This window comes from Notolepis coatsorum, assembly GCF_963971535.1.
Source record: "Notolepis coatsorum genome assembly, chromosome: 2".
NCBI lineage: Eukaryota > Metazoa > Chordata > Actinopteri > Aulopiformes > Paralepididae > Notolepis > Notolepis coatsorum.
In genome coordinates, this window is record NC_140166.1 from 61,663,129 (window position 1) to 61,690,314 (window position 27,186).

Consider the following 27,186-nt stretch of genomic DNA (forward strand, 5'->3'; position numbering starts at 1 on the left):
TGCTACGTTTCCGCCAGAACAAGGTGGCCATCAGCGGCGACATCAAAGGGATGTTCCTGCAGGTGCGACTAGTGGAAGAGGACAAGCCCCTGCTGCGGTTCTTATGGAGAGAGAGGATCGGGGATGAGCAACCATCCATCTATCAATGGGAAGTCCTCCCTTTCGGAACCACATGCAGCCCATGCTGTGCTACGTTCGCACTGCAAAAACATGTCGCAGAGGACCCAGCAGCTGACGAGGAGGTCCGACAAAGTGTAGAAAAGAGTTTCTACGTGGACAACTGTCTGCAAAGCGTCTCGACGCCAGAAGAGGCCGAGGCCCTCCTACTCAAGCTCCGCGCCTCCCTGATCAAAGGCGGCTTTGATCTCCGGCAGTGGGCCAGCAGCGACCCTCAAGTACTGCACAGCCTCTCCCCAGAGGAGAAGGCAGCAAGCAGCGAGACCTGGATGGCGACCATCCCAGGTGAAGCCCAAGAAATTACATTAGGACTAGTCTGGCGCTTCAAAACAGACTCGCTCCATTATAGACACACCCCTGACCAAGGAGCAGGGAAGGTCGATTTCACTACCGACCACAAGACGGAGTGTATACAGAACACTCGCCAGACAATATGACCCGTTGGGATGTATTCTACCTTACACCACCAGGGCAAAGATGATTGTACGAGAGCTGTGGGACAAGGACCAGGGCTGGGACGACCCCATACCCGACCACCTTGCTTCCACATGGAGAGAGTGGGAAACAGAACTCAGCTCGCTCCCAGGTGTCAACATACGCCGCAGCTACTTCCCACCCACAGTGCGGCTGGAGACGTGTCAGATGGACCTGCACGTCTTCAGCGACGCCTCCGAAGTAGCCTACGGTTCTGTGGCGTACTTGCGGGCCCGAGAGGAGGGAGGAGAAATACATACCGCCTTCATCCTGGCTCGTTCAAGAATAGCCCCCCGCAAGCAACAATCGATCCTGCGTCTGGAGCTCTGCGCAGCCCTAGCAGGAGCGCAACTCGCCACGTTAATCCAACGTGAACTCACCATCCCGGTGCAAAGAACAATCCTGTGGTCAGACTCCATGACCGTACTCACATGGATCCAGTCCGATTCGTGTAGATACAAGGTCTTCGTGGGAGTCAGAATCACAGAGATCCAAGATTTAACAGAATCAGCATGCTGGAGGTACGTGGACACAAAACAGAACCCAGCAGACGTCATCACACGGGGAATGTCCCTGGATGACCTCACACGTCACAATCTCTATAGTGACGGTCCCGAGTTCCTCAAGCTCCCAGAAGAAGAGTGGCCTACACCCACCCCACGGGAGGCTAGTCAAGAGGAGGCAGAGATGAAGAAATCTATGTTCTGTGGGTTGACGCACACACCAGTCCCCACAGATCCCAACATAGACGACTGCCCTACCCTTGAGAGTGCGCAGTTAAAGACATTCCTGTGGCACCACCCCGAGGTTCCCTCCACTACTGACATTAATGCAGCTAATTACGAAGAAGCAGAACTCCTTCTGCTACAGCGAGCCCAAAGAGACTCGTTCCCCGACGAGCTAGACTGTCTGCAGGGATCAAAGCCAGTCCCGTCAGAAAGCAGGCTGCTCCACTTGGCCCCTGAGAGCGACGCCCATAATCTCATCAGAGTGGGTGGTCGTCTGAGAAGGGCCCCAGACTTAACGGATGACGTCAAGTTCCCGATAGTTCTCAACAGCCGACACAAGGTCACAGAGCTCATCATAAAGAAATACGACGAGGATGTGCACCACGCCGGGGCAGAGAGAGTCTTCGCTGAGATCAGACGTCGCTATTGGATACTGCAAGGAAGAGAAGCAGTACGACGCTTCCAGCGGACCTGTCTAGACTGTCGCAAGTGGCGAGCACAGCCCAGTATACCCAGGATGGCTGACCTACCCCCCTGTCGCCTCCGACTCGGCGACAAGCCCTTTCACTCCACCGGTATGGACTGCTTCGGCCCGCTGTATGTGAAGAAAGGAGGAGGGACGGAGAAGCGGTGGGGTATTGTATTCAAATGCATGACCACCCGAGCGATGCACATGGGGCTCCTTCCAACCATGAGTGCGGACTCATTCCTTATGGCCTTCCGGAGATTCACAGTGCGGAAAGGAAGGCCGTCTATATTATTGTCTGATCACGGGACAAACTTCAAAGGCGGAGAAAGAGAGCTGAGAGAGAGCTTCCAAGCTATGGGCCCAGAACTTAAGACCCACCTCGCTCCCTCTCAGATTGATTTCCAGTTTAACCCCCCGAATGCCCCTCACTTCGGGGGAACTTGGGAACGAGAAGTACGTTCAATGAAGACAGCCCTGTACGCCGTGCTTGGGGCCCAGACCGTGGCGGAGGAGGTCCTCGCGACAGTCCTCACGGAGATCGAGGGAGTATTGAACTCAAAGCCCCTCGGCTACGTCTCAAGTGATGTAGCAGATGTCGACCCAGTCACCCCCAACACTCTCTTGATGGGGCGGCTGGACCCCGCGCTCCCACAGACAGTGTACAGACCTGAGGAAGCGAACGGCCGAAGAATGTGGAGGTACAGTCAAGTATTGGCTGACAAGTTTTGGAACAGTTTCCTCCTCCACTATCTACCGTCTCTACAGACCCGCCAGAAATGGGTAAAAGAAGAAGACAATTTGACGGAGGGCACAGTCGTCATGATTATAGACCAGTCACTACCCCGAGCTATGTGGCCGGCCGGCCGCGTAAGCAAAGTGATCACTGGTGCCGACGGAAAGGTCAGAGCGGCAGAAGTGCTCGTCCAGGGACGGACATACACCCGACCCGTGGCGAGGCTGATAGAGTTGCCAAAGCTCCCCGACTCTCTTAATGACGACCATGACCCCCTGACTTTGTGAATTGCCCTACTCCTCACAACGGACATTGAGTAGTGGACAAGGCGGTTAATCTGTCTCTGCTTATCTAATTAGGTGCGGACTAATTATGAGGCGGCTGTTACAAAGGGTCAGATTAAACCGAATATATATATTTATTACTTGAGATATATTGTATAATATTTGTATATCGTCTGATATCCCTTGTATATTCTTTGTACATATACACGGAATATCCCTTTACCTAGGTACAGGCCAGACCATAATATTCGTTCTCCTATTGGACAGCGACCCCCTAGGCGCCACGGCCATACCCCCAATGTCTAGTTCAAAGTCACCGCTAAGACATGTCTCAACATGCCCAGGTTTGCGCAGTAATACAAGACAGAAATAAGGTTGGCACTAGATTATTCACTTTACGTATAAATACGGCGCAGGTGGATACAGATGCACTTAGTAACTAAAAGCTGAAGCCTTCACCACGATACAACGTGCTGTGAAGTGGGCCCGTTTTGCCCCTAAATAGAGCCTTGAGACCGCGTGCGAATTGATAGCTAAAGTGTCAGAGTTTAACGCTGTATCGTCGAGTTCGACTTATTCTATTATCAAGTAATAGTCTATTATGTATAGTGTATCGTGCGGCTACCGTTCTACAGTGACCAGCATTACCACCGTTTCATCGTACCGAGCTAGTGCGCTTATCCAGGCTGGGCGGCCTAACCTTGTGCCGCCATCCGAGGAGCCCTAGACGAGAACCGTGTGGATATGTACACTGGATAACCTACACCGACGAATGCAGAGCCCTTTTCGGATGAATTATATTGCTTTGGTCCTGTGGCTGCTGGAGCAGAGAACCGTCTACCCCCACTACCGTGTGGGATCTACCCTGTGAGGAGCCCCGTCGAGCCCGCCTATAGGACTCAGAGGCTGGCTAGCTTTCATCCATGCTGCAGTGCATACCGGAGTATAGCTGTTGCTTTGTCTAAGGACCAAGGGATTATTGCACCGTCTCCTGTACCTGGAGTCTCTTTATTCCTCGTTGATCCAGACTTTTGCTCCTGACAATTCCTCTCCCCTGCTGGCTTACAACCGGAGGGAACCCCCCTAGTATCTCCAGCTGACCTACGAGTGTACCTTATATAATTCTTATGCTACAGGTGGTATTAATTATCCCCATCGTAATATGCTCATGGACTTACGCTCTTGACCTATTCATGCACATTCTTCGCCATACAAGCGCGACTCTAATTCTCAATACTGTAATATAATATTGCTGCTCTTCTAATAAATATTCCAAACAGGACTTTCTTTGTTAAGCCGTGTTATTGTGTGGGTGTTCATCACATATACCTGTGTACTGTATGGCCAGTAATTAAAGTACATAACTCAGTAGTGGTTTAATGATACCATACTTTCAATACAGTCAGGGAATTGTACCCCTCAGTTACAATTATTATTATTATTATTATTATTATTATTATTATTATTATTATTATTATTATTATTATTATTATTATTATTATGTCCTTAGATGCTACATGTTCTTAGAAGCTACATCTTACAAGCTACATACTGTATCGCTAGAAGCTACTTGTCCTTAGAACCTCAGTTTAAAACGATCTAACCCTTCGTGTTGGAAGTCGGCTGTACAAACCTAAACCCTCATCATATACCTTGTGCAGGAGCTGCCGCAGCTCAGCCTTCCCCTGCAGGTCCCGGAGGCCCGGCGTGTTGGGGCTGCTCACGTTGATGACCAGGTAGTCAGCCAGAGGACCCAGCACTCTGACCCCCTCCAGGTAATCTGCCCCCGCATCCTGGGACAGCTTGTTCTTCCCCAGGTTGATGCCCAGGGGCTGGCCAGCTATAAACACAGACAGACAGTGAGACAACACAGACACACAGACACACAGACACACAGACACACAGACACACACACACACACACACACACACACACACACACACACACACACACACACACACACACACACACACACACACACACACACACACACACACACACACACACACACACACACATACACACACACACACACACACACACACACATGACTCACTGACCGGGGTAGAGGTGGCTCATGTGATAATTGGGCTGTAGGCAGGTCAGACAAAGTGTTCTGAATATTAAAAAGAAAAATGTAAATCAAGGACGGCCATCATCATCATCATCATCATGCTTTAGTGGGACTGGAATCCATTTGGAGAGACGGCGTGACCCAGCAGCAGCTCGGCTGAATTTCATCAGCGCTAATGGGCTTCTTCCAAAAGCATCATTCACCTCCAACCCGATTGATGTCTGTTCCTGTCGCTTCCTGTCTTTTTTTATTATCTCATGCTGTTTTCCCCCCGTTTACCCCATGGTCTCATGTTCCTTTTTTGTTTCTTTGTTTTTACTATAACTACTGTCAGCGACTTCGGGGTCATTGAGAAGCGCTATATAAATAAAATGAATAATTAATTATTATTATTATAATGTAGTATAACGAAGTCAGTCCCCGTTTTAAGATTTATTAAAGAATGATGAAATCAGTGTGACTGTACTCCTGAAAAAGTATAGCTTCTAAAAATCAATCATCTGTTTTCACTCGACTCAAGCCGTGATATTATTCGGTTGCATCCAATTTGACTTTATCAAGTGAATTATTGCTAATTCATCATACCTACCGTGGAAATAATTGGTTTTGCGCAACATAAGTGAAAGCTGCAAGAGAAAAGAGATGCCGAGGTGAGATGTATGGTCCGTGTGTGCGTGTGTGTGCGTGCGTGCGTGTGTGTGCGTGCGTGTGTGGGTGTGCGTGCGTGTGTGTGCGTGTGTTCCACTTAGTTCTCCATGTCCAGGGCGAGACCAGTGAAAGCCAAGGTGAGAGACTTTTGTGTGCGTGCATATTCTACTTTGTTCTCATTTAAATCTGTAAAAAGAAATAAATGTATAATAGAATAGAATAGAATAGAATAGAAATACTTTATTCATCCAGAGGGAAATTTGGCACTACAGATCACTCACAGTAAACATTTGGGAAGACAAAAACAAAAGTCACGAATAAGAATAAAAATAAGCCTAAGAATACAATACGGTCCGGGATACATTTCCTATGTTACATTCTAATATAAAATATACAGTAAACATAATACAGAAATATACAGTGTAAACAATTTTAAGTAAAAGTCCAGGAAGATAGTACTGTCACTCTGTGCTCAGTGATGCAGTGATGCACAGAGATGCATTATAGAGTCTGATGGCTGTCGGAATGAAGGACTTCCTGTGCCGTTCAGTGCTACATCTTGGGAGTGTGAGCCTAGCACTGAACGTGCTCCTTCTGTCAGCCAAGTCTGTGTGTAGTGGGTGGGAGGAGTCTGTGTGTAGTGGGTGGGAGGGGTCTGTGTGTAGTGGGTGGGAGGGGTCTGTGTGTAGTGGGTGGGAGGGGTTGTCCCTGATGGCCTGGAGCTTAGACAGGCTCCTCCTGAATTACACCTCCGTATCCACCTTGTAAACATAGAGCCTTCCTCGTCTTCATCGAGGCACCAGAGAAATGAACAGAAGTGCATTTACACAAACATACCGAGCTGGTGCACAAATGTAATAGATAAACAAATATTATATTATGTTGGGACATTTTAAATTGCCCCCCCCCCCCCCCCTGCATTAACCAGCTATTATACGGTCTAACATGACCACTGACTCTACTCCTCGTCATGCTAGCAAGAGGATGGACAGACAATCACTGATCAGTCAGACAGAAGCAGTGGAGGTCAGACAGAAGCGGTGGAGGTCAGATAGGGGTCAGACAGAAGCAGTGGAGGTCAGATAGGGGTCAGACAGAAGCAGTGGAGGTCAGATAGAGGTCAGATAGAGGTCAGACAGAAGCGGTGGAGGTCAGATAGAGGTCAGATAGAGGTCAGAAAGAAGCAGTGGAGGTCAGACAGAAGCGGTGGAGGTCAGATAGGGGTCAGACAGAAGCAGTGGAGGTCAGATAGAGGTCAGACAGAAGCAGTAGAGGTCAGATAGAGGTCAGATAGTTTAAGTTTAAGTTTAAGTTTATTTGGATCCCCATTAGCCACAGCAGTGCTGGGGCTATTCTTCCTGGGGTCCATAACACATAAAATACAGTTACAGACGTATACACTCACAACATTTACATGTCATACAGACAATTAAAACAACAATAAAAACCCTTATACACTCATAACATTTACATGACATACAGACCATTAAAACAACAATAAAAACCCTTATACACTCACAACATTTACATGTCATACAGACAATTAAAACAACAATAAAAACCCTAATCAAATTCATAATACAAGATAAAAATATATACGCCTTATGAATTCATAATACAATACAATAATACCTACTCATAATTAATTCATAATACAATACAGCATAATATACTATTTAGCTTTTACATACATTATCTATGTTCCTCTATTAGGGAATGTCAATTTCTTTGGTTGAAAATGTTGTTTTACCACGATTTTGAAACGGCATTTACTATTCTCCTGCTTAACATGTCTGGGAAGAGAGTTCCATTCCTGCATACCACGGAACATGACAGTTCGCTTCATTGCATTCGACCTCACTTTTGGAAGTGTAAAACCTCGTGCAGAAGCATGTCTGGTGGAATGGTTGTGTCTGTCAAGACTTATTGATAAATTGTTATATAAAATTGAGGGGATCTTTGTAACAAGAATATTCCTAGTGAATACAAGGAGTGAGCAGAGTAATTTATGTTTGACAAGTAACCAAGTTAAACAACTGTGCATCGCTGCAACATTAGTTCTGTACTCACAGCGAAGCGCTATACGTGCTGCTTTGTTTTGTACCATTTGTAATTTTTTCAGTTTATTCGTTGTTACATTCGACCATACTGCAGGACAATAGTCAAGATTTGACAAAACCAGAGCTTGAATTACCTGTTTGATAGAATTTAGTGGTAACAAATGAGCACATCTTTTAACAACAGAAATCCCTCTTCCCATTTTCACTACTATATTGTTTATATGGTGTGACCATGACAATTTACTGTCTAATGTTACCCCTAGGAGTTTAGTCTCCTGGACTTGATTAATTACCACATCACTTATCAAAAGTTTCAAGACTGGGTTCGTTCTTAGAGTATGGTTTGAACCGAAAATGATGCTACTTGTCTTTGATATGTTTAGAACTAGTTTGTTATTCTTTATCCATTCCATCACTGATTGCAACTCTGCCTTTAGGACCGTATTTAATTAATTGGCTGTTGAGGCTGATGTGTAAATCGTTGAATCATCCGCATACATAGAAATATAGGACTTATTTAGGACAAGAGGCATGTCATTTGTAAATATGGTGTAGAGCAAAGGCCCAAGGCAACTTCCTTGGGGTACTCCACACCTTACCGTTTTAACTTCTGAGTAACTCCCATTAAAAAAAACTATTTGTTTCCGGTTTGCTAAATAAGTTTGCATCCAAGATAGTGCAGATGAGGAGAAACCGTAACCGACTATTAGATCCTGAGAATGGCAATTTCAAATTTTTTGGCAGTGGTATTACTTTGGCAGTTTTCCACTGTTGCGGATACAAACATTCACTAAAGGATTGATTTATAATATGACAGATAGCAGGGGCAATTAAATCAGGGACCAATTTCAGAAGTTTCCCGTCAAGACCGTCATCACCTGGTGGTTTGTTTTTAGTGGTACTTAACATATGTTCTACATTACTTATAGTCACACTATCAAAATTAAATTAAGATAGAGGTCAGATAGAAGCAGTAGAGGTCAGACAGAAGCAGTGGAGGTCAGATAGAGGTCAGATAGGGGTCAGACAGAAGCCCGTTACCTTCACTCAGCTTCAGCTGGGCTCCTCTTCTGGCTCGTAGCCGCTCTTCAGCAGCCGCCACACCACAGCTATTGAATCCGTACCTAAAACACACAAGAGCCAAGTGCATCTCAGCGTCATGCTAGCAGACCAGTGATCACGCTGAATTTAAAAACAAATCAGATGGAATTAATGGGATCAGGGGTGTTTATTATCATCACGATGAACATCATTGCCAGAAATGCTTCATGCCAATGCCTTATTACCACTAATATTACCAGAGGTCACGGTTATTTCATGCAAATAGTGAGTGTGATCATTTTGAACAGCAGAAACGGCGCACAATCTTAAAAAAAAAAAAAAACACCAAGATAAAAACGAAGGCCTTTAATTTCATGCTCATCTCATTTACTCACTCGACTCGACTTTGAACTTCCGAGGGGCTGTTTGACTGCGCGCTAAGGGGAGGAGAAAGCAGTCTTACATAATATTATGCCTTTTGAAATCCTCTTAATCTCATCTCAAGAAACTTAGAACCGCGCGTGCGTGCTTAGCTGGACGAATAATTCATTATTCCATCCTCAGGAGCTGAAAGTAATTAATTATTGGAGTGTCGTTATCTCGCACCAATCAGACACGTGTCATCATCATTACGATTATTACGCACGACTTTTTTCGTCCCCCATCTTTGTTTTCTGCAGAATCCCCGTCATACAGTACGTCTCAATGCATCTACACACCCGACAGATCCACCTGATGGATCATAGTGATCCAAGTGTCCTTGAGCGAGACACTTTACCCCCCCAACTGCTTCCGAATGAGCAGGTCGGCCGTCGGTGTGTGTGAGTGAATGGGTGGAATGTGAGGAACAGAATTGTAAAGCGCTTTGGCTAAAAGCTGCTATATAAATGCAATCAGTTTACCATTTCTATTCCTGAGGCTAGGGCTGCACGATTAATCGTTTTTTAATCGAAATCGCGATTTGGAATGATGCAATTATCAAATCGCCAAGCCTGCAATTAAAAAAAAAAAAAAAAAAAAAAAGAAAACATTTTTTTTTTTTTTATTTAACCAGGAAGTCCCATTGAGATACAAGATCTCCTTTGCAAGGTAGACCTGGCCAAGATGACAGCAATAACATTTGCAATACATCACACAGCAATAAAATGTGCGATACATCACACAAGAACATAATAAATGTGCATGTATACAATACATCACATGTAAACACAAAGCAGAATAGTCTACATGATAGTAAAAGTGTATAATACAGGGTAATACAGTAATTTTGCAGTTGGGACCCGACTACAGAAAGCAGCAACATTCTTCTTGTAATTTTTTTTTAAATATGTTATAATCGCATCGCAAATCGCAATCGCAATATCTGTCAGAATAATCGCAATTAGATTATTTCCCAAAATCGTGCAGCCCTACCTGAGGCCCACATTCGAGCTGCTCGATCACCTCTATTAAGGTGGGGTCAGGGGTCAGGGGGGTCAGGGTTTGGAGCTATCCAAATGGGTCCAGGTGGATGTCGTTTTCTTTTTGCTTCCCTTTAGAATTGAGGTCTCTAGGTCAACCTCAACCTCCACTGTTCTCTCCTCCTCCTTAATGGGCTCCTTAATGGGAGGTTCTGTTCCCTCGCTCAATCATCTCCCTCACGTCCACTCCAAGTGCCACACCCCCGCTCAAGCTGCCAACATAAATGGTGCTGTGGCGATAAGAAAGTAGCGAGCCAGAGACGTAGTTCGAGTTGAGGTACTTTACTTATCCTTGCACATAGCATTCACAATAACAACAACTGTCACCCGGAACCGGAAGTGGTATTTAACCTAGACCCTAAACAGTAAAAAACCCACACTCTTAAAGGGACAAGCCCACCTTGGTGAATGTCTCTTAATATAGGTCACCACAGTGCATTTATATAACAGCGTTTATCCAAAGCGCTTTACTTAAGTGCCTTGCTCAAGGACACGCTGCGCGCGAGGAGGTTTGGCTGTTGCAGCTTTGCTCATTCAATCCACGTGTTTTGTGTCATCGTCACTAGTGAATTTGCTAATAATAATAAACGATTATCCCTCCTACTTCAAAAAGAAGAATAAACATATGAAGAAGAGATTAACACTTTGAGTGCCACGGACGAGAATTCTCGTTATTTCATGCCGACCGTTGAGTGCCACGGACGAGGAAATCTCGCTTTTAATCGTTTTTTTTTTTTATTAGCGATTTCCATTCATATTTCATCAATCTAGCCTCCCGTTACCACTGGAACTCTCTCTGAGCTCCATTGGGAAAATACCGCCCCCTATCGTCTCTCCCTGTGGTACTGCACCCCATTGGATTAGACTGAATGAAAAGCATGGGGGGGAAACAATCCTGCTTCCTCATTTAACTTCTCAGGCAAGTCACCCGAGACGATCGGATCCATTGTGGACCATCAGAACAGCGTGGAATCGGTGTTTCGACCACCCAGCGTTGGATCAATAAACGCGATCGATATTTGGAATGGCGATCAGGAATTGGAATAATCTTTTTGGAGAACATCTGATCAGAGGTAAGGAATCTATTTGACCAGTTTTAGGATAATCAGAGCTTTTTTCACAGAGATATCAACGTGGGCCCTATGTGTGTATGTGTGTGTGTGCGATCAGGAAATAAGACATTCGATTTTTCAGCCCGTTTCTATAGCGTGCATAAGTACACATATACTATCGATAATCTAGCGTTTATTTGAAAACGATTCATAAATAGGCTGAAAAATGTCAACGTGTTTTGTGTATTACAGTAAAGGGCGTTTATCACAGAATCTTCTGAAATCTTCTGGAAGTTTCAAGAAACAAGCGTTTTTCAAAATGGTATCAAACGGAAATTAACCGATTAAAAAACAATCCGTTTCAACAATGTTGACTGCAAACAAGTCATTGATAAGCGACGGCCAGATTAGACACATAGCCATAATTTAAGATGTAGTTTATGCGTTCGCAAATATGAGAGCGCTATCATTGAAGTGGGTGGTGGCACGCAACAAGGTTTTGAGATGGTGTAGTGGGCAAGGCACTCGCCACCAACGCAGGAGACGCTGGGTTCGAGCCCAGCTCTCGGCGTTGCTACCAGCTTGGCTGGTCGTTCATACTAATACAATTGGCAGTGTTAGGGGTGGGAAAGCTGGTGGGTGGGTCCTGGTCGTTGTAAACAGCGACTCCTACAGTTCGGTCGGGGCACCTGCTCAGCGCGGATAGGATCTAAGGGGGGTAGTGTGATCCTTCCACACGTTACACCCTCTCAGTGAGAGTCCGCGCTGCCAGGTGAAAAGAAGCGGTTGATTGGCTACACATGTGTCGCAGGAAGCATGTGATAGCCTCCACTCTCCCAGACCGACTGTAGGGGGTAGGTGCGCAGCGACCAGGAAGGGGATTGGGAATTGGCATAACGACTAACATTGGGATGGGAGAAAAACTGAGGAAAAAGGAGGGGGAAAAAGATTTAAAAAAAAAAAAAGAAAAAAAGAGACAGGAAGACAAGGTTATGTCAATGGGATTTATATCCTGTCGAATGAGACAGAATGTAAGGTAATGGTAACAAACTGGATGATGTCTACTCTAGAGTAAAGTAATGCTACTAGGCTACATTATGTTTATCATGGCGCGCTGAGATTTATTACTGGCTGTAAAAAACACTTACACATCACTGTTTGCTGTATTCCTTAGTTAATTGGGTCCTATACAGGCTTTAAAACGGTGTAGGACCCAGGCATAGAAATGCGCCCAGAGAGAGGGAACTGGGAACTGAGAGAGGGAACTGCGCCCTGAGAGAGGGAACTGGGAGAGAGAACTGGGAACTGAGAGAGAACTGTGAACTGAGAGAGGGAACTGCGCCCTGAGAGAGGGAACTGCACCCTGAGAGAGGGAACTGCACCCTGAGAGCGAGAACTGCACCCTGAGAGAGGGAACTGCACCCTGAGAGAGAGAACTGCACCCTGAGAGAGAGAACTGCACCCTGAGAGAGAGAACTGCACCCTGAGAGAGAGAACTGTGCCCTGAGAGAGGGAACTGTGCCCTGAGAGAGTGAACTGCGCCCTGAGAGAGGGAACTGCGCCCTGAGAGAGGGAACTGCGCCCTGAGAGAGGGAACTGCACCATGAGAGAGAACTGCACCCTGAGAGAGAGAACTGCACCCTGAGAGAGGGAGGTTTGCCCTGAGAGAGAGAACTATACCCTGAGAGAGAGAACTGCACCCTGAGAGAGGGAGGTTTGCCCTGAGAGAGGGAACTGCACCCTGAGAGGGAGGTTTGCCCTGAGTGGGAGGTTCAAAGGGTCAAAGTGGGTATCAAACAGGATGGAAGGCTGTCAGGTTTTAAACTGTGGATACCAAACAGAGAAGGTAAAGACGACTTTAAACTGTTAAACAGTAATCCAGAACAATTTTATTGCACTGTAAAAAATTGCACTGATTTTATATGTCTGCACTTTATTTGTGCTCATTTTATGCCTGTCTTTTTCTGTTGTGAAACACTTTGAGCTGCAGTTTCTTTTTTTTTATCCACTTGTTCTCCTTATTTTTCTATTTTTCTCCCATCCCAATTTCGCCTCGCCAATTCTCCATTAAATTCTCCCCTCCCCTGTCTCGAACGTTGCTAGACTATGCCTCCCACTGGTCGGCTGCAGTGAGGACCAAGCCTTGCATCACGTGTCCCCTCCGGTTAGGGCTGGGCGATATGACGATATTATATAAATATCGGGTACAGTTCATTAACGATACACTTTTTAAACGTATCGTGGATATCGTGATGTTTTGCCCAAGAGGCTTGTGTTGCGTCAATCTGGTCCACACGTTGACACTTTTGAACAGCGCCGCCCCACACACACACTACTGCATCAAAAGTTACTACTTATGATAACAAAGGCATTCGTTTTGTGGCATTGACGTTATATAGTTACACTTTCAATAACATCAGCGTATTTACATAGCAACGACCGAGGTCGACCTAGATATTAGCAAGCATTAGCCGTTCATATCTCAGCCCGTGCTGACTCCGTTGTGCCCATTCTGCGGTCTGTTAATAACGTTTTCAATCAGACAGATGTATGGAAAGGCTTTTATTATAACATCCGTTGCAGTAAAATCATTATGCCTCCAGTCGTTTAGTCATTCTGCAGAGCTAAAGGCTAAACGTCGGCCGCGGCGAGCTACCGCTGCCATTGTTGTTTTCATTGAGCTCTCCAGTGGCGGAAGTAAAAAATTAATACGCGCTTGCCGATTGGTGCTAAGAACAGCAGGGCGGGTGCAAGCGATGTGACGTAATTGGCAGACGCGACTGTCAATCAAAATGATTCTGTTTGCCGACTGAATGAATATAAACGTTATTAACAGATTGCAGCATAGGTACAATACAGTACAGCTCAATACAACAACAGTCAACAGTGGACTGGAGGATGCAGACCAGAGAAAGACTTTCGTCTTGTTTACATCAGGGTCCCCCATTTTCAATTCATCATATTTCATATCTAAATCATATAATATCTCATTGCTAAATATATGCAATATATAATCTAATAATCCAATAATCTAAATCTAATATATAATATAAAAATGCTAAATGCATGGGTATTTTATTTTGTCTTTAATGTTAGCTTGCAAACTCAAATACTGTCTTGGTAAGCCTCATAATGAATTGTTTGGGGAAAAAAAGAAAAACATCGTGATGCGTATCGTGTATCGCCGAAAGGTCAGAAAATATCGTGATATCATATTTAGGCCATATCGCCCAGCCCTACCTCCGGTACACGAGGAGGCAGCCGTCGCATCTTTTCACCAGACAGCGCGATCTCTCAGTGGCGAGGAGTAACGCGTGGGAGGCTCACACTGCCCCTGTTACTTCCCGATTCTGCTGTACAGGCGCACCAACCGACCTGTAGGAGTCGCTGTCCACAACGTCCAATCCCCACCCACCAGCTTTCCCACCCCCTAACACTGCCAATTGTGTTAGTATGAACGACCAGCCAAGCTGGTAGCAACGCCGAGAGCTGGGCTAGTGGCGAGGCCTTGCCCACTGCGCCACTTAGCCGCCCGAGCTGCAGTTTCTGTATGAAAGGTGCTATACAAATAAAGTTTATTATTATTATTATTATTATTATTATTATTATTATTATTATTATTATTATTATTATTATTATTATTATTATTATTATTATTATTATTATCTCTCTCCATGCGCAGAACCTTGCACTGGCATTCTTTCATTTACAAATCCATCCTAGGTCTGGTTCCCACTTATTTATCCATCTATCTACGCAGTACGCAAACAGACCAGATATAGCTCACGCATTCAGAATATCATCACCCTCGGTCCGTACTGAGCGTGGTAAGAAGGCGTTCTCCTCCTCTGCCCCCTCCACCTGGAACACGCTACAGCAGAGTGTGAAGCTGCCCCCTCCACCTGGAACACGCTACAGCAGAGTGTGAAGCTGCCCCCTCCACCTGGAACATGCTACAGCAGAGTCTGTCTGCCCCCTCCACCTGGAACACGCTACAGCAGAGTGTGAAGCTGCCCCCTCCACCTGGAACACGCTACAGCAGAGTGTGAAGCTGCCCCCTCCACCTGGAACACGCTACAGCAGAGTGTGAAGCTGCCCCCTCCACCTGGAACACGCTACAGCAGAGTCTGAAGCTGGCCAGCTTAGTCCCCCTAGCGAGTTTTAAATGGATGTTTGGTGTCTTGGAGAGGAGCTTCTATGGTCTGCTCTTGTTTTTAAGGCTGCATTTTTTTTCTCCGCACTTTATGTTTTGTGTTGTTGTAATTTATTGTGTTTTGACTGGTGAGTGTACTGTTGCTGTGTAACTGTTGTATGGGCTTGTGTCTGAACAGGTCGCACTTGTAAATGAAACCTCAGTCTCAATGTGATTTTACCCGTTTAAATAAAGGCTAAATAAAAAATACAAATTAAATGACAGAATGTAAGGTAATGGTAACAAACTGGATAATGTCTAGACTCTCTAGAGTAAAGTAATGCTAGGCTACATTATGGGGAGACATGAGAAATCGTGTCATCTGTGTACTTCTGTTATTGGCTACTACTCTACTAAACGTGGTGTGTCTGTGTGTATCTTGGAGAGAGAGAGCTACTTTGTTATTCAAAACACTTTAGTAAAATAGGGTTCCGACATTTAAGCAGACAGAGAGGTCAGTGACTTTTCACGTCACAATCCGTCAAAGTGAAGGACGCAAAACAGTCCTTAACTCATTCAGCGCCAATCACGAGTATAGTCGGGTTAACTCGCCATCGCTTGAGCGCCAATCACGAGTATAGTTGGGTTTTGGTCGTTATTTCTTTTATTAGCGATATCCATTCATTTTCATCCATCCAGCCTGATGTTATCGCTGGGAATGGGTCTGAGCTCACAAAAGGGCAAATACCGTCCCCTATGCCTTCCGGTACTGGGACTGGTATAGTTTTTTTTCTGGGACGATCCAAGCCGTGCGGGCGTGGTTTAAATAATCAGGCGAGGTAACCTGATTTCAACGATAAATCTGCCCCCCCCCCCCCTCATTGCGCAATGCTGTTGAACGTGGCACGGACCTCCGCGCCCAGTACTTCAAATGGCGATCAGATAATTGGAGTATTTCTTTTGCATTACATCAGAGAATACAAGGTAAGAACATTATATATAAATTTGATCGTTGATCTGATTGTATTCCTCCCCCGATCGACGCTGTCTCTGTGTGTGTGTGTGTGTGGCTGTTTTCCATTGGGTGCAGGTCGGTGATGAAGTGATGAATACGTTTTTATTTAGCTGCTATCTCCCATCAGTACCATTATCAAAGCTCTTTGCTAATACAATACTTTATTATTTATATAACATCACCATATCTTATTTAAAAACACACCCACACACAGGAGAGTGTGGAGTGGAGCAGGTTGATAAGAAAATCCACTTTGCTTGAAAAGGAGGGCAGAACGTCACAGGAAACGAAGGAGAAAAGCAGCTCCTAGCTCAACTAAGTATTGCGTGGGCGCCGTGTTCATCTTGAACATGCGAACGTGAAGACGCACTTCTTCCAGCACCGAGGGTGTAATGTGATCGCCTCATGGTTACATAAGTGGATTACACACATTGTGAGATGCAAATACATCTTAACGACAGCGTGGCATCAAGATTAAGGCCTCCTCCTCCGGGGAACAGACTGGGTGCTCTCTCCCCCCCCCCCCCCCCCCCCCCCATCTAAATCTGGTGCCACTCAGCTCCGCAGAGGAAGGGGCACGGTGACGCAGCGATTAAGCACTAACAGGTTCCTGGGTCCCGGCCAGTAGGGGGCCTTTCTGTGTGGAGTCAGTGTTGCATGTTCTCCCTGTGTTTCCTCCGGGGTACTTCGGCTTTCAAGACACGCGTGTTAGGTACTGTATATCCCTGCCGTTGTCCTCGATCGCGGTACTGGCATTACGACTGGAGTTAAAAAACAAAAGGTGATCGTGGCTTTGAAGTCCCGGCTCCGACGTCGTGAAGCAGCTCTTCCTATAGGCCTGCGATCTGCCGTCTCTGCTGGTGCTGTTAGAAGAGCAGCTGAAGACTCATTTATTCCAAATGCCTTGGTTTTGTAATTATATTTAAGGTCTTTGCTGCTTATGTTTGATTGTTTGTTTTCTACTATTTTATGGTCTTATTTTATAACTTTATAACTAAATGTTTTTTATTATTATTCTTTGTGAATGGGATCATAAATGGTGCATTTGTATAGCAGCTTTTATCCAAAGCGCTTTACAATTTGTTCCTCACATTTTACCCATTCACTCACACATTCACACACTGACGGCAGAGGCGACCATGCAAGGTGCTGCCCGGGAGGAGTGGGAATCGAACCGGGAACCTCCGGATTACCAGACTACTGCGCTACTGTCACCCCTTATTAAGTATCGAGGAGAAAAAAAAGAAAATGTTACCGTTGGGTACCTTTTTTGAAGGAGAGGAAGTAAGTGTGAAGGAGAGGTAAGTGTGAAGGAGAGGAAGTAAGTGTGAAGGAGAGGAAGTAAGTGTGAAGGAGGGGAAGTACAGTAAGTGTGAAGGAGAGGAAGTAAGTGTGAAGGAGAGGAAGTACAGTAAGTGTGAAGGAGAGGAAGTACAGTAAGTGTGAAGGAGAGGAAGTGAGTGTGAAGGAGAGGAAGTACAGTAAGTGTGAAGGAGAGGAAGTACAGTAAGTGTGAAGGAGAGGAAGTAAGTGTGAAGGAGAGGAAGTACAGTAAGTGTGAAGGAGAGGAAGTACAGTAAGTGTGAAGGAGAGGAAGTACAGTAAGTGTGAAGGAGAGGAAGTACAGTAAGTGTGAAGGAGAGGAAGTAAGTGTGAAGGAGAGGAAGTACAGTAAGTGTGAAGGAGAGGAAGTACAGTAAGTGTGAAGGAGAGAAAGTGAGTGTGAAGGAGAGGAAGTAAGTGTGAAGGAGAGGAAGTAAGTGTGAAGGAGAGGAAGTACAGTAAGTGTGAAGGAGAGGAAGTACAGTAAGTGTGAAGGAGAGGAAGTACAGTAAGTGTGAAGGAGAGGAAGAAAGTGTGAAGGAGAGGAAGTACAGTAAGTGTGAAAGAGAGGAAGTAAGTGTGAAGGAGAGGAAGAAAGTGTGAAGGAGAGGAAGTGAGTGTGAAGGAGAGGAAGTAAGTGTGAAGGAGAGAAAGTAAGTGTGAAGGAGAGGAAGTACAGTAAGTGTGAAGGAGAGGAAGTAAGTGTGAAGGAGAGGAAGAAAGTGTGAAGGAGAGGAAGTGAGTGTGAAGGAGAGGAAGTACAGTAAGTGTGAAGGAGAGGAAGTAAGTGTGAAGGAGAGGAAGAAAGTGTGAAGGAGAGGAAGTGAGTGTGAAGGAGAGGAAGTGAGTGTGAAAGAGAGGAAGTAAGTGTGAATGACTGGATGAGTAATCGTTTTGTTCAATTAAAACTATTAAAAGAAAATAAAGATTCAAGGCCTACCTGTTAATAACGGCCTGGTCCGCGGTCAGTCTGAACACGCGTGGTTTGGGGTTCCCCTCCTGGGGTTTGGGCGTGATGGTGCCGACCTCCACAAAGCCGAACCCCACCTTGTACAGGCCGTCCACCGCCTCCCCGTGCTTGTCGAACCCGGCCGCGATCCCGATCGGGTTCCGGAACCTGCGTCCCATCACGTTCACTTCCTGTGTGGATGACACACAGTGTGGGAGGAGCACTTAACTCCTTCACTGCCACACTACAGCCACACTACAGAAGGTTAACCCTTTTACTGTCACACTACAGACGGTTAACCCTTTCACTGCGACAATACACAGAAGGTTAACCCTTTCACTGCCAAACAGCAGCAGGTTAACCCTTTCATTGCCACACTACAGAAGGTAACCGTCGGTAGTGTGATAGTAAAGGGTTAACCTTCTGTGGTGTGGCAGTGAAAGGGTTAAGAGCTCAAAACAGATTAAAGGGGAATACCACCCATTTTAAGAATAGTGTGTTCTCCCCATGTTCCCCCGGGACAAGGCCAGTCAAGTGTTTGTGAACATATACCACACTCTCCTGAAGCCAGAAACCAGAGAGAGAAGCCTCCACCCTCCTGTGATGTCACTGGGATGTAAAACCCCGGGGCTGCTTCGTAGACGACAACGAATGGAACTCTGAATGTACGAGGGCCTTAAATGTTTGTATGAGCTCTTGCACCCAAATTAGGTTTTAATTCTGGTTCAGACCTCAAGTTCAAGTTTCTTTAATAGTTGTCATACAGAAGTACAGAATACTTTTATACAAAATGCTTCTTACTGTTACGCTCCAGAGACTGTGCAAGACAAGATAAGTATGAAATAAAATAACATAGTATAGCATGTAAATTAGAAGTAAAAAAATTAGGTCACAGTGTTCAGTATAGACATATGTACAATGTTCGATGCAGAATAGACGTAACTGAGTTACCATATAATACAATATACTATGCAGTGTACTAATGTACAATACTATATAGTGCAAGGCAGAAATGGGATGAGGTGCAATTTAGGTACAATTTACAGTAGGTGTACGAGTTGTAGTGCAAATCCTTTATCAATAAATATAAAGTGTGGAGAGTGGGTGCTGCAGTGTGTTGTTTGTTTAAGTGAGTGTGTGCGTGTGGGTGTGTGTGCTGTGTGCATTTGATGGTTGTTGCATAGTGTTTATTGTTCGTTTAGCAGCCTGATGGCCTGGGGATAGAAGCTTCTTCCTAGCAATGCTAAAATATAAACCTAATTTGGGTGTAAAAGCTCACACAAACACTGTGTGTGGCCAGTGGCCACATAAATGATGATAAAAAGCTGTGACGTGCGACCGTAGCCAGGGATAGGTGGTAGTCTAAAGGTCGGAGAAGCAGACTACAGTCAACAGTTTGAATGCCAAGACGCGTGAACACTTTAGGCAACCAACATGCGCTTCCGCGTTTCTCTGATTGGCCGAGCGCCTTCTGCGTTTCTCTGATTGGCCCGAGCGCGGCTCCCCCTTAAGCTCCAGGAGAGAGGAGAGAGGCTGAAAACCCGCAGTTCTTGCCCTACTGATGGGAGCCGAATCCCGGATCCGATTTTTCTGATGAATACCCCCAAAACATGGAGGTCCCGAACGCATGGAAGTATTGATTGCGCCGTAACGAATCATTAAAAAAATATACCGTTAACTGGAATATGTTGTGCCTTTACACATATGTTGGATTATGTAATTGGTTTGTCATGACAAACTAATAAAAAATCGCGATTTCCATTCATTGTAAACAATGATGCATAGTCACTGTGTGTTGTTGTAGCCAATCAGAGCAACGCGGAAGGGCATGTTGGTTGCCTAAAGTGTTCACGCTGCCCAGACAGACATGGTGGGGGGACTGTGGATGAGTTAACCGTCTCCTCCCTCAAGAGACACTGGTGCCTTGACAAATAAATTAAGACCCCAACAGATCCTGCCCATCAGTGGCCAACGGTAAGAGGGACATGGTTGTACTGTTTGCACTGGGCAGCTCCCAGGAGTATAGTGAGTATATAATATATACCAATGCCTTGGTATATTATTGGGATGTTATATCCTAATGTGAAAAACTGATTTAATGTCCTAGGCCTTACCTTGACTTTGTCTGTTTTGCTACTATCTATTTTCAGGGTGCCCACAGACATGGCAAACTGAAATTCAAGGATTTTCAAGTACTTTCCCAAGCACACTTTTAAATGCTGTTTTTTATAGAAAATAAAAATGAGCGAATCCAATATTTATGGCTTAAGATTTTCGACAATTAGTTACACTTTAGATAAAAAAATATATATTTCTTGATTCAGAACAATTTGATCATGGATGAACAAAACTTTCAATGCAAATGGTTGATTTGAATTTTTCAATTACCTTTTAAGCACCTTGTTAAAAAATTGGCTGTTTAAGGAATTCCAGGCCTTGACTTTTTTTGGTCAAAAATCAAGCACTTCAAGGACCCTGTCTTTTATACTTGTTTTATGTCTGCACTTTTTTTGTAAATTCTGTGCTCATTGCACGCCTGTCTTTTCTGCTGCTGTGAAGCACTTTGAGCTACAATGATTGTATGAAAGGTGCTATACAAATACATTTATTATTATTATTATTATTGATTGCAGAAAAAAGAGCATCCATTCTTCTTTTTTTTTTGATCCACTTTTTCTCCCATTTTTCTATATTTTTCTCCCATCCCAATTTCGTATCGTCCAATTCAACTCTCCCCTGTCACGGACGCTGTTTCTTGCCTCCCACAAGCCGGCTGCAATGTGGACTAAGTCATACATAGCACGAGTCCCCTCCGGTACTTGAGGTAACAGCAGTCGCATCTTTTCACCTGCGCAGCTCGATCTCTCAGTGGCGAGGAGTAACGCGTGGGAGGCTCACGGTGCCCCCGACACTTCCTGATTCTACTGCGCAGGCGCACCAACCGACCTGTAGGAGTCGCTGTCCACAACGCCCGATCCCCACCCATCAGTTTCCCACCCCCTAATACGGCCAATGTGCATTAGTACGGACGACCAGCTAAACTGAAAGCAAATGTGGAGCGCGGGGCTCGAACTGACGAGCCCAGCGTCTCCAGCATTTCGTGGCGAGCGCCTTGCCCACTACGCCACATAGCCGCCCAGCATCCATTCTTCTTATTAAACCACCCTTGTACAAGTTGAGTACCCTAATGGTTTAACCCTTTCACTGCCGCACTACCAAACGGTTAACCCTTTCACTGCGACAATACAGAAGGTTAACCCTTTCACTGCATGTTAACTGTCTGTAGTGTGATAGTAAAGGGTTAACCTTCTGGCATGTGGTAGTAGTGAAAGGGTTAATGGTCCATACTAACCAGAGAGGCGGGGTCCTGGTAGCGGTTCAGCGGCAACACGCCGAGCGCCATCATCCTCACCGCCACCAAGTGGGCCGCCTCCGCCCCGACGGCGCTCTGCAGCAGCGGCATGAGCTGGTTGGCATAGAAGCGCTCGTCTCCGACCGCGGTGAGGTAGGAGGCGAACAGGAGGCCGCCGGAGGTGATGATCTTCACCGCGTCCTTTATCTGCTTCTGCGGAGACACAAGATTATGCAGGAATGATTTGGCGGATTTATATTGAGACACTAGAGGGGATGAGAGAGAGAGATAGGGGGGCGACAGTGGCTCGGGAGGTAGAGCAGTCGTCTGGTAATAATCTGGAGGTTCCCGGTTAGATTCCCACTCTTCCAGGGCAGCGTGTTGAAGTGTCCTTGAGCGAGACACTTAAAGTCCAAATTGCTCCCGATGAGCAGGTCGGCACCTTGCATGGTCGCCTCCGCCGTCGATGTGTGAATGTGTGAGTGAACGGGTAAAATGTGAGGAACAAATTGTAAAGAGCTTTGGGTGAAAGCTGGTTTATAAATGCACCATTTTAGAAGGACACAGGAGAACCTGTTCCGTGGCCCAGGACGGCAGGGTTCGTGTGATTCCACAGGTACAGAATTTCTCCACCACCAGCTTTCCCGCAGTTATCATTAACGATAAAGGTAGCATCTGTAATGACGTCAAACTGCGACCTCTAGGCAACAAGGAAAGATGAAATTACCTACCTGGGTTCCATCCTAGAGGCTAATCTTTCCTGTGACAAAATGGCATCCAATGTAATAAAAAAAAGTCAATCAACGAACTCGATTCTTGTACCGGATCTCCTCCCTGGTAAACAAGAATACCCTGAAGACTCTGGCAGGAGCACTCATTCAAGGGTACTACGACTATGCTTGCACCTCATGGTACCAAAGCACCTCAAAGGCACTAAAAACCAAATTACAAACATCTCAAAACAAACTAGTCAGACTACTGCTTGACCTGACTCCTAGAACCCACCTCACCCCTGCACACTTTGACAACCTAGGATGGCTTAGAGTAGACAACAGAGTACAGCAACTTGCAATGGGCCTGGTCTACAAGATACACTACACGACCAAGGTACCCATGTACATGTCAAAATACTTCCCAAAGGTCAGTGAATACCACGATCACAACACCAGAGGGAGTTCCACAAATCATGTAAAACCCAGATTCGGCTCAAACAAGGGACTAAACACGTTTCGCAATTATGCCACAACAATGTGGAACGCCCTACCCAAAGCTGTAAAGGAATGTAAATCACTACCCACCTTCAAAAACACTCTCAAAGAACACCTACGGGAGACTGCAATTCAAAACTGGCCCCTACAAATGTCCTAACCCAGTTGTACAATAAAGACCAAGCATGGCTTTGTCAGTATTCCAATGTACAGCCCCACCCAACCCCACCCCACCTACCCAACCTCCTCCAATGTACAGTTTCCATGTCAAATGTATGTCAGTATTCCAATGTACAGTGTCCCCCCCCCCCCACCTCCAATGTACAGCCCCACCCCACCTACCCAACCTCCCCCAATGCACAGTTTCTATGTCAAATGTATATACTCTTCTTCTGGATTTTTTTAGTATCACAAACAGTACTGTATTTGAAAATCTGGTATGTCATAAATGTATAGATGTAGCAGTACTGTCTATCTGTATGTCATGTGTGTCATATGATGAATTGAAAATGGGGGACCCTGACAAGACGAAAGTCTTTCTCAGGTCTGCATCCTCTTAACAATTGTATGTATTGAGCTGTACTGTACTGTACCCATTCTGCAATCTGTTAATAAACGTTTCAATCAATCAATCAATCAATCAATCAATCAAACAGAGCCAAGCAATTGGTATTGCACTTTAGTAAACAATTTTGTTTTGGTCTGATGTAGGTTGGAGTTTATAGTAACTTTCTGTGAATTTCTCCAGAGCTCTCGTCGTAGCAGAGCATGAGGTGTGGTCAGCACTCAGCCATAACCATCCCTCCTTATCCCCACTCAACTCAACCTATAGATCTGACCAAAACAATACATGTTTAAAAAAAAAAGTGCAATACAAAGCGGAGGTCGCTGTTTGACGGCATTACAGATTCAATCTTTAAGTTTAGACACTTTTAACACTACAACATTATTACAAAGATCTGCATGACATCCCTACCTCATTCTTGAATGTTTGCATTTGTACTTTATTATTTGCATTTTGTACTTTAGTTTGTACTTTAGTCTTGTATATTTTGTATAGTGTTTGGCCTTCATTGTTTTTACTTTTTTGTTTTACTGTGTGAAGCACATTCTCAGGAGGCTCATACAGAACCAAGCATTTCACTCTAATGTACATTTACTTATATGTGACAAATAAAACAAAACTTTGAAAGCTTGAACTGTGATTGATTGATTGAAAAGTTTATTAACAGATTGCAGAATGGGTACAGTACAGTACAGCTCAATACATACAATTGTTAAGGGGATGCAGACCAGAGAAAGACTTTCGTCTTGTTTACATCAGGGTCCCCCATTTTCAATTCATCATAACATATATGACATACATGACATACAGATAGACAGTACTGCTACATCTATTTATGACATATCAGACAGTGCAGCAGGACACCGTGGGTCAGACCGCCAGTTATACAAGGATCACATTACATTTAACCTTAACCTCCTGGCTAACTAACGTTATGTGGTTATTTAAAGTGTGTCCAGTGAGAGTTATAGCGGTCCATCATGCACATGCAGCATTGTGTGACTGTAATAAACATGAACATAACTAGATGTGTTGTTGTGACTAACGTTACTCAGTACACTCCTGACTCCTGTTGTGTGTTAATAAGTAACTGACAGACCACCACAATAACTAGAAGTGTGTATTATCTAAAGTTACCTTCAGTTTCCCCGCCATGGACGAAGTTATAAGTTATATGTTATATTATCATATTGGAGTAACTGGAAGCGACGCTCTCCGGTCACATTGCAGAGTCTCGGAAATCCTCCACTCACTTCCGGGATGTCTTCTCGCGAGACTACCTGATTGATTGATTGATTGATTGATTGATTGATTGATTGAAAACTTTATTAACAGATTGCATAATGGGTACAATACAGTACGGCTCAATACACACAATTGTTAAGGAGATGCAGACCAGAGAAAGACTTTCGTCTTGTTTACATCAGGGTCCCCCATTTTCAATTCATCATAACATATATCATACATGATGACATATGGATAGATAGTAGGCCTACTGCTACATCTAGACATTTATAACATATCAGATATACAAATACAGTACTGTTTATGATACAAGAAGAGTCTAAAAAAGAGAGTATAAACATTTGATGATTATGCCACACTCTTTTATTTTTATTTTTTTATTAGACAAACGTCAACACAACAATTTGATTGATTGTTTGAAAAGTTTATTAACAGATTGCAGAATGGGTACAGTACAGTACAGCTCAATACACACAATTGTTAAGAGGATGCAGACCTGAGAAAGACTTTCGTCTTGTTTCCATCAGGGTCCCCCATTTTCAATTCATCATATGACACACACGACATAGACAGTACTGCTACATCTATACATTTATGACATACCAGATTTGCAAATACAGTACTGTTTGTGATACTAAAAAAATCCAGAAAAAGAGTGTATATACATTTGACATAGAAACTGTGCATTGGAGGAGGTTGGGTAGGTGGGGTGGGGCTGTACATTGGAGGTGGGGGGGGGGGGACACTGTACTTTGGAATACTGACATACATTTGACATAGAAACTGTACATTGGAGGAGGTTGGGTAGGTGGGGTGGGGTTGGGTGGGGCTGTACATTGGAGGTGGGGGGGGGGGGGGGTAGGGGGGGGGCACTGTACATTGGAATACTGACAAAGCCTGCTTGGTCTTTATTGTACAACTGGGTTAGGACATTTGTAGGGGCCAGTTTCGAATTGCAGTCTCCCGTAGGTGTTCTTTGAGCGTGTTTTTGAAGGTGGGTAGTGATTCACATTCCTTTACAGCTTTGGGTAGGGCGTTCCACATTGATGTGGCATAATTGCGAAACGTGTTTAGTCCCTTGTTTGAGCCGAATCTGGGTTTTACATGATTTGTGGAGCTCCCTCTGGTGTTGTGATCGTGGTATTCACTGACCTTTGGGAAGTATTTTGACATGTACATGGGTACCTTGGTCGTGTAGTGTATCTTGTAGACCAGGCCCATTGCAAGTTGCTGTACTCTGTCGTCTACTCTAAGCCATCCTAGGTTGGCAAAGTGTGCAGGGGTGAGGTGGGTTCTAGGAGTCAGGTCAAGCAGTAGTCTGACTAGTTTGTTTTGAGATGTTTGTAATTTGGTTTTTAGTGCCTTTGAGGTGCTTTGGTACCATGAGGTGCAAGCATAGTCGTAGTACCCTTGAATGAGTGCTCCTGCCAGAGTCTTCAGGGTATTCTTGTTTACCAGAGAGGAGATCCGGTACAAGAATCGCGTTCGTTGGTTGACTTTTTTTATTACATTGGATGCCATTTTGTCACAGGAAAGATTAGCCTCTAGGATGGAACCCAGGTAGGTAATTTCATCTTTCCTTGTGACAATATTGTCACCCACTGTAACTGAGAAGCCGTCGGTCTTGCTGAGTTTGTTATTTGAACCGAAGAGAATGGACTCTGTTTTGCCCATGTGTAATGATAGTTTGTTGTCGGCGAGCCATATGCAGATTTTGCCTAGTTCCGAGCTGAGGGTTTTTTCAACCTGTAACTTGTTCTTGTCAGAGACCAGCAGGGCTGAGTCGTCCGCAAACAGGAACAAGTTGCAGTCACAAGCTGACGACATGTCATTTGCATAAATTAGGAACAGTAGTGGTCCTAGTATGCTTCCTTGTGGAACACCACAGTTCACTGTGAGGGGGGGGGGGGATAGGGTACCGTTTACCTCCACCATCTGTTCTCTCCCCTTCAGGTAGGATTGTATCCAGCTCACTGATAAACTATCCAAAACCAAATGCTTTTAGCTTGTCAATCAGAATGGTGTGATTGACAGTGTCGATGGCCTTTTGTAGGTCTAGCATGACCATGCTGCAGTATTTGCCCACGTCCACCTCTTGCTTGATGTGGTCGTTCAAATAGAGAAGGCATGTGTCAGTGGAGTGGGATGTTCTGAAGCCAGATTGGAATTCGTAGATTAGATTTTTATCCACAAGGTA

General features: G+C 44.9%; 1 protein-coding gene across 1 annotated transcript in view; it reads right to left on the minus strand.

The window, feature by feature from the left end:
• dhodh (dihydroorotate dehydrogenase) overlaps positions 1-25,000 on the minus strand; it is a 39,850-nt gene extending 14,850 nt beyond the window's left edge. The window contains exons 1-5 of the mRNA XM_084336809.1: positions 24,882-25,000; positions 21,972-22,184; positions 18,611-18,810; positions 8,689-8,771; positions 4,518-4,705 (exon numbers count right to left, since the gene is read on the minus strand). Of these exons, the coding sequence (XP_084192935.1) occupies positions 4,518-4,705; positions 8,689-8,771; positions 18,611-18,810; positions 21,972-22,184; positions 24,882-24,899 (702 nt within the window). The 5' untranslated portion in view covers positions 24,900-25,000. The remainder of the gene's footprint in view (positions 1-4,517; positions 4,706-8,688; positions 8,772-18,610; positions 18,811-21,971; positions 22,185-24,881) is intronic.
• Positions 25,001-27,186: the final 2,186 nt, after the last annotated feature.